The sequence below is a fragment of the Macadamia integrifolia genome, chromosome 3 (assembly GCF_013358625.1).
Source record: "Macadamia integrifolia cultivar HAES 741 chromosome 3, SCU_Mint_v3, whole genome shotgun sequence".
Lineage (NCBI taxonomy): Eukaryota > Viridiplantae > Streptophyta > Magnoliopsida > Proteales > Proteaceae > Macadamia > Macadamia integrifolia.
Window position 1 is genome coordinate 27,910,376 of NC_056559.1, and position 8,669 is coordinate 27,919,044.

Sequence of the window (8,669 nt, forward strand, 5' to 3'; positions counted from 1 at the left end):
CTGCGCTGCTCTAAAGTCCGATCACTCTGCTAACAGGTCTTTTATGACATCATCAGGTTTGGACACATCTCTCCCACACCATTTCTTCCAAGTTCTATAACCCTCCTCTTCCCCCCTTAATGTATACCATAGACATCATCACAGTCAGCCCTAACATTCTACTGTAGCCAAGCTCAGCTCCTCTGAGGTCCAGTTGCCTCCCCCCCCCCCTTTCTCTTGAATTGTTGATCCATTTGGAATGTCAAGGGTCTCAATTCCCTTGCCAAACAAGCAAAGTTTGTTGTCGTATTAAGTCCTCCAGCTCCATTCTCTATTGTCTCCTTGAGACTAGAGTCCCGAAATCCAATTCCTCTCACGTATCGCCAATTCCATTGCCCCAACTTGGTCTTTCATCTCAACTACCCCCATTCTCCCAATGGCCGCGTCTAGGTCCTCTGGAACCCCTCCAAAATTCACATCTCTATTATCTCCTCCTCCCTCCAATTTATCCACCTTTCCATCTCCAATCCTTCTGACACCAATCCCTTTTTCTTCTCTGCAATCTATGGGCTCAACAGAGCCTCTGATAGGCTTATCCTTTGGGCAGATCTCAAGGCCCTTTCTTCTCAGTTAGATCCCTCCCTTGGGGCTGGGTGGGGACTTTAATATAGTCAAAGAGGTTCCTTGATTAACCATTCCTCAGTTGACGCCTTCAACTCTTGTATTGAGGAACCAGCCTTTCTGATCTCCGCTGGTCTGGCACCAAATTATCATGGCATAAAAGAGCATGGGTGATGCCCATATTGCCTATAAACTTGACAGAGTCCTTGTCAATGGAGCGTGGCTCTCTTCCTTCCCTTCCTCCCATACCACTTTTGACCTCCCAAGTATTTTTTATCATTACCCTATTTCTTTGTTTGTTAGTCGTTATGTCTCCTTTGGCCCCAGGCCATTCAAATTTTTTGATATGTGGTCTTCCCATCAAGGTTTCCTGTCGGCGGTCAAAAAATCTTGGGATATTCCTTCTCGCTCTTACTCTTCTCCCCTCGTTGCCTTCACTTTTTAGCTCGAGAATGTAAAGATAGCCCTCAAAGCCTGGAATGCCACCACCTTTGGCGTTATCTCTTCTCCTCTTGCAAATCCAAGCTTGACCAATCCCGTCTCCAAAGTGACACCTTCAACCCCTCTTTAGCTCTTTAGGAAAAAGAAGCCTCTATTGAGCTCTCCTCTCTTCTTACCCAAAAAGAAAGCTTCCTGAAGCAGAACTTAGGCATTAAATGGCTTGACCTGGGTGATTCTAACACCCCTTTCTTTCACAAATCTCTAAAGGCCAGGACCAATGCTAACTCCATCCCTCAGCTCACGGCTAATGATAGATCCCTCATCCTTGATCCTATTGCCATCAAAGCTGAATTTGTGTCCTACTTCTCCAATCTCTTCTGCCCATCCTCCCCCTCCCCCCAACACACATTCCCCGTTGATTCTAAAATCCATGATGTTGTTTATGCTCACAAATCTAATAGAGCTCCTGCTCCGGATGGTTTAGCATCGGGGTTCTTTTCCTCTTGCTAGGACATCATTGGCTTTGATCTCACTAACACCATTAAAAACTTCTTCTTCAATCCTTCCCAGATCCATAGTATCAATCACACCTTCCTCTACCTTATCCCCAAAAAGGAAGGGGCCTCCTCCATATCTGACTTCATACCCATTTCTCTCTGCAATCTCCTCTACAAATTCATTGCTAAGATCCTTGCCAATCGTCTTCAACTGGTTATTGACTCTTTGGTCAGTACAAATCAATTCGCCTTCATTGTAGGTTGAAGTATTGCATTCAATGTTATTCTCTGCCATAAATTGTGAGGGGGTTTGACAAAAAATCCCACTCTCCTGCAGCCCTTCTTAAAATTAATATCCATAAGGCTTTCGATTCCATCATATGGGACTTCATCTCCAAAGACCTCCTTGCCATGTCCTTCCCTCCCAACTTCGTAAATTGGATTCTTTCTTACATCTCCTCCCCTAGATGCTCTGTCCTTGTTAACGGGTGTCCGGCTGGTCATTCTTCCTCCACTGTAAGAATTTGCCAAGGTTGCCCCTTTCCCCTTCCTCTTCTACCTTGCCCTAGAGGTGCTCTCCAGATCCATCCAAATTAACATTGATAATCATCTCATCTCCACAATCCCTAAGTGCAGAGCTATTAATCTTTGTCATATCACTTTTGTTGATGATCTTATGATCTTCTCCAAAGCAGACCCAATTTCCATCCAAACCATTATATCTTCTCTTCGCCTCATTAAATCTCTTTATGGACTCCAAATCAACCTCCCCAAATCTCTTCTCTTTTTGGCTGAGGTGTTTGATTCTTCCGAAGCACGTCTCCTTGAGCTCACAGGCTTCCAGCTCGGGTCCCTCCTAGTCATATCTCTTGGGCTTCCCCTCATCTCCTCTAGGCTATTTGCTCACCATTGCTCCCCCATGCTCAACCAAATCCGTAAAAGGCTCCAGCTTTGGAAAGGAAAGCTCCTCTCCTACGCCGGTCACCTCGAACTCATCTATTTTATCCTCCAATTATCGTACATCTATTGGTGTGGAGTCTTCTAGCTCCCCAAATCCATCATCAAATCCATTGAGACCCTTTTCCACACCTTATGGAAAGAGACTAAAAATGTCAAATTCCTCCACCCTATTCGTTGGTCCTTTGTTTGCCTTCCCAAATTTGAAGGTGGTCTAGGTCTTAAGAGAATCAAGGATGTGAACTCTACTAGTATCCTTAAGCTTATTTGGAATCTTGTTTCTAAACCCCATAATATCTGATTCTCATGGGCATACTCCACCATCCTCCATTTTAACTCCCTTTGGACCTCTTCCCTCGGCCCGAACTCTTCTTAGGTTTTGGCATAACATCCTTCTCCACGGGCCTCTTGCTATGTCTGCAATTCACTCCATTATTGGTGATGGCAACTCCACCTCTCCCTAGTTAGACAATTGGCATCCTTTTCATCTAGTCGGTCCCAGATCAGCTTACTCTTCAGGGTTCCTGAAAGACTGCCTTGCCTCCTCCATCATCTTCTATGATTCCTAGGCTCTCCCTTTTGATATCCCTGCCTCTCCCCCTTCTGGTCTTCTCTCCCCACTTCCTCCCCCCAGCATTCTAGTTCTTGGTGATAAGGTCATTTGCTCTCCCTCCTCCTCTGGCCAATTCTTCTCCTCTTCTGCTTGGAATTTAGTCAGATCTTCCAGTCATAAGGCTCCTTGGTATAAGGCTGTTTGGTTCAAATCCCATATCACCTATCATAACTTCATGGTTTGGAGAGCACTCTCCAACTACCACCCCACCCAATCCTTCCTAACCTACCGCCACATCCCTGTCCCTCCTACCCGCTGCCTATGTTGGAATGGCACTGAAGATACCAGCCATCTTTTCTTTGACTACCCATTCTCCTCCTCTGTCTAGAAATGTGTCCTTGCCAAATGTTAGCCAGCTAGAAGACCCCTTCCGCTTCATAGAGAATGGGATTGGATCAACACGACTTTTGCTAGAAGATCTATTTGTGACACAGTATGGAAACTTGCTTTATGTGCTACCATCAACCACCTCTGGATGGACCGTAATCTTCGTAAATGAACTTCCAACTCCAAATCCTTCGATATGATTTGGAAAGCCATCTACTCTCTTGTGTCCTCCAAGCTCAGTAGTTCCCCCCACGGTTTTATTTCTGAAACCCCAAGGAACATACATATTGTTGTCTCCTGGGGTTTACCTATATCTATCTTGTCTCCTCCTCCCCTTGCCCTACACTCGGCCTTTGTATGTCCCCCACCTTTCCCTTGTTATTGATTTATTTATCCACCCAAAAAAATATAAAATCAACAGAAAAATTGAAATAGCTTCTACAAATCAAGAGAGAACATTTGAGAGATGGAATAGAGCAAAAGCAACATCTAGCAATCGAACCAAAGGGGAAAATCCATAAAGGGAAAACATGTTCTTAGGATATTTCATTGTAGCAACATAAGCAGCTGCTAAGTAAAAAAAAAAAAAAAATGTTCAAGGGTCAATGAGGTATCAGATTGAAACACACAGCCCAAAAATTCTGAGACAGAAAAAAGATCCAAGCAAAGTAAACAATTATTACATTAATGACAACAAAACATGGGATGAATAAATTAGTTCAGAGGAGATATGAACACATATGAATCAAAACAGATTTCTAATCAACAACAAAAGGCGCAATAGCATCCACTGATCAAAAGACTAAAGAGAAGTGTGGAAAATTGTCAAACCATTTCACAGCCAATGCAGAAACATCGCCAGCTGCATCATTAAGCTGCTGTAAGACAATATTGGTCAATTTGATCTCCATGTCCGAATCAGCTTTAAATCCATCTTTGCTCAACTCATTCAGTAAATCAGAAGTTGCCATGTATCTGTAATCTTTATCCTTACCCGTCATCTGCAAATATATTCAAGAAGCTCAAAACACACCCACTATAACCCCAACCACACCTAGGGATACAACAATAACTAGACAAAGAAGGGGGGGGGGGCGAGAGAGACAGAGAGCAGGACATTTGTCAGTATCCTATACAAGAACATAATTGCCGCGAGGATTACCTTTTCCAAGATACTGTTCATAGTTATATTTGCCATTTTTGCGACTATTATCAGAGTGACTTGTATCCAGTAAAAGGATGGAAGTGCCTTTTTTATCACCAGACCTGACAAGGAAAATATGTCATTAAAACAGAAACAAAATAATTACAGAGAGCATATGATGCAATCCCAAGTTCAATAACCCTGTTTGTAGATTGCTATGGGCCCACAAATTTATAAATAACTCAGTTTAAGAGCTCAGTGGCAAAACTTTAAGTATTGGAAAGTTCAGGACCAACAAAGGAAGAGAAATAGAATAAGGATCTAAATGGAAATCAATGTTTAAGTAGAGGGTATTTCTGGAAGTTAACAAAAGAGAGGGGAATGAATGAAATATTCTAAGGACAAGAGGGACTTTTAGGTAAATAAAGGTTATAGGACTTTACCCCTTTTTTTGGGGGGTGTGAATAATAAATTCATTACCAAGATGAGAAAAAGGAAGGGGAATATACAAGGCCCTGAGGGGAAAAGAAAACTAAAACAAGACAAAAGGAAAACGAACTCATTAAAGAGGGGGAGGGGGGGAAAGAATGATGGAGGTGGAAAGGCCCCAGGAGACAATAATAAGCCTATTCCCTAGGAAATCCCCAACAGTCCTATGGGGAAGCATGTGTGGCTTAGAACTAACACTAAAGAAGATAGCCTTCCAAATCTTGTCAAAAGATCAGGAGTTGGTATCCATTTTCTAAAATTCCATTCCATCCAGATATGGTTGAAGGCGGTGCAAAAGGAGAACTTTCCATCAATATCACAGATAGTTTACATTATTACAATGAGAGGACAAACTCCCAACCCAAGACCAGGCAGTGAACTAGAGCTGAATCCAATGTGGACAATTCACAAAACCACGAATTGGCCTGATATGTCAGGCTAAGAATCCTCACTACTAACACCTTTTAATGCCGGTGGCAACCAGCTCAAAGCCCCAAACAGTACCTGAAGGCAGAGATTTGGGGAACTTGACTTAGCAGTAGAAGGATACTCAGTTCTGATTACAGTGTTACAGCTTGCACTGATAAAGAATTCGGGAGACAAGATCCTCAGGTCGCCCAAGGATTGTAATCCTTTACCCCAAAACTTAGGTCCAATGGATTAAACATACGAGAGTTCTACCCAGATCTTCATGACCCACTATTAACTCTAGTCGCAGGATCAGAAAGGATGAACACAATCAGTAAACAATAAGAACAAAAAGAAGGGAAGAACAAAGACAGGAAGATAAAGAAGAGGAACGGAATTACGAAACAGAGAAATCAAACCTGAGAGAAGGAAGAGGAAGTCACAGACCAGAATTGACTGGTCGTGGATACCACTGGTAGCCGAGCAGGTGAAGCAGAAGGAGGAGGAGGAGAGAGAAGGGAGGTCGAACAAGCACAAGTCGTCCAGGTTTCAACCAAAAACAAACTCAATTCATCATTCTCTATTATCTCCATTAAAACTTACAGGCTTGAATAAAAGAGGAATCCCAACTGAAAAAGAAACTTGTTTTGTGTTGGAAACTCAAAACAACTAGAAACTGAATCCTACATAGTGTTAACCCTATTAAACTGTTGAACTGGAAATCTATGAAATCTACAAAGGTTTTTTTTTTCTTTCTATCTTTCGGATCAGTCTTGCTGTGGTAAGATCATTGGTGCGCTTGTGTTGGATTGACATTATCCCTGACACCTGGTTCCGGTTTAAAAAAATTGAATATGGGATAACAGAAGTTGGTTTTGTGCTTAGTGGGACTGTTAAGAATTCGTTATCTCACTCCTCCTTTCATGAAAGTAGGTTGGGTGATGGATTATCTTGGTGGTGGACATGTAATGCATATAGGACGCTTTGGCTTGACTGATCTATATGGTACATCAGGTAAACAACCAGTACCTTATTATAGTCTGTCGTTATAAGCTTGTGGTTGATTTGTAGTGGTGCATCAGTTTGAAAGCCAGCATTTATTATAATTAGCCATGACCCATCAATCTTTTTGCATGGATCCTCGCACTCGTCCTTACATGGAATCTTCATGTAGCCAACCCCATTAAGTTGGGATAAGGTTTTGGATGTTTTTGTTATTGCTGTAAATAAAAGAATACATAATTATCACAAAATATAGATAAAAATACTAAATATCCTACAAGACCCAAAGTCCAAATTGACCTCGGTTCATCTCCGTTTGGGCTCCTAAACGAGTTCGTGCCAATCCATGGAAGCGATAATGCATCAGTACTTAGAGAATAAAACCTTTGAAATGGTTATTGATTCATGATGAACAAAACATATTTAAGAATGATAAAAACACTGAAAGGTTTCTCAGCCTTTTTTCCAGATTAAAAAAAAAATGAATACATAAATTCAAAAGGAGAAAATGCATGATCGCTCAACATGCATTCAAGAGAACAGTCTCAACCATCAAAACAGTATGTCATAATTGAGTACAATTTCCTTCTTTCCTTCTTTTTTATGTTTAGATAACAGATTGCAATGTAAATAGCAGTGCAATCTGAGAAGTGTTGTTTTCATTTTCTTTCGTATTTTCAAACATCATTTGACGAAAACTGTGATCAATTGAGATTAAAATAGTCAACACAATACCGTAATCCCAAGAGAAAACCCTAACAGAGCAGAAGACCACCAAAAACAAACAAAAAAGACAAGTGGCTAGTCAGCAGAGTATAAATTAAATGGGCAAGTTTAAGTAACCAAATCAAAAAAGTAGAAAATATCAAATGTAGACAATGATCAAGAACCCTACTTGACTACTCCATCACAACACATTGCGAGCAGAAATCTTAACCAACAGAAAAAAAACTAATCAGAAAAGCTAACCTAGAAGCCAAACCAATAAGAAAATCTAATGAAAAAAGAGACAAGGATAACGTATGAGAAGAACTTACGAGGATTGCGAACTGCGAATTACTGAAGAATGAAGAACAGATGAAGAAAAGCCCTAGCTTTGCCTCCCACATCCGCGAGGGTAGAGACAGTAGAAGGGCGTGGACGTATCGTCTCTGTTTTCTCTGATCGATGTAGTTGGAGACCACTTCAACTAGTAGTCTGGTTGAAGGTGGAAAATGCCAGGGAAGATGAAACAACCCTCCAGATACAAAAGGGACAATGTCAATTAAAAAAGAATTACTTTATATAGGAAGGGATAAAAAAAAAAATGCATTGTCTTGCGAGACATCAGACAAGTGACGGATCAGGAATCAGGAGACGAAAATCACTTGGAGGCTTTAGTTCGGTGAGATGAGCTCAATTAACCATTGTATGGGTTTTGACCGTTCTAGCTTTTTTTTTTTTTTTTTTTGACTTTTTTGTTTTTCAATAAAAAGTGAATATGGCCCACTAAAGGAAAGGTTACACAAGTGATCTGGATCCGGACCCTCTCCAACGATTGTGACATCCAATCAATCTCCAACTGCCTTCCTTTGGATGAGCTTGGACATGCATCCCAACATCTAAGAATTCATGTTCAAGCCCATCTAACGGAAATCATTGGACAAGAATCAAATCTAATAGACCCACAATGGAAAGAGAGAGAGAGACTCGATTAAGAGCCAATAAAACAGCCCGTATAGGGGTTGGTAGGTGCTCACAAGGGATCACACTTACTAAGAGTAGAAAAGGATAAAGGGCACATCTCCTCCAAGGATTGCAAATGTGGGGTGGGGGTCTCGAACTCTTGATTTTACAATTAATGCCCAAAAATGGATACTATTCTCCTAGGCTATGTTTGGTTGTAAGGGGAATTAAAAATAATGGAAGTGAAATTTTCATACTTAAATAAAAGAAATATATGGAATCATACCCATGTGACTTTAACAATCACTTCAAATCATTCAATATTTGGTTATAAAATTTTACTTTACTTTGCATCCAAAAGCCTTTGCTATAATATGCAAGATAAAAATTACATATAAAATATATCATTACTAAATATGGTTAAAAAAATTAAGTAGTTTATACAATTATATGGGGTAATGATTATAAACATTTATTTTTAAAGTACGAAAATTTCACTTCCTTTCCCTTTAAATTATCATTACAA

At 40.7% G+C, this 8,669-nt stretch overlaps 1 protein-coding gene across 2 annotated transcripts in view; it reads right to left on the minus strand.

Moving 5' to 3' along the window:
- The window catches only part of LOC122072871 (cullin-associated NEDD8-dissociated protein 1-like), a 90,667-nt gene extending 82,841 nt beyond the window's left edge, over positions 1-7,826 (minus strand). The window contains exons 1-4 of one of the 2 annotated variants that reach the window (XM_042637294.1): positions 7,516-7,826; positions 6,506-6,696; positions 4,598-4,701; positions 4,267-4,436 (exon numbers count right to left, since the gene is read on the minus strand). In XM_042637294.1, coding sequence (XP_042493228.1) covers positions 4,267-4,436; positions 4,598-4,633 — 206 coding nt within the window. In that variant the 5' untranslated portion in view covers positions 4,634-4,701; positions 6,506-6,696; positions 7,516-7,826. The remainder of the gene's footprint in view (positions 1-4,266; positions 4,437-4,597; positions 4,702-6,505; positions 6,697-7,515) is intronic. The other variant, XM_042637293.1, reaches the window with a different exon arrangement.
- Positions 7,827-8,669: the final 843 nt, after the last annotated feature.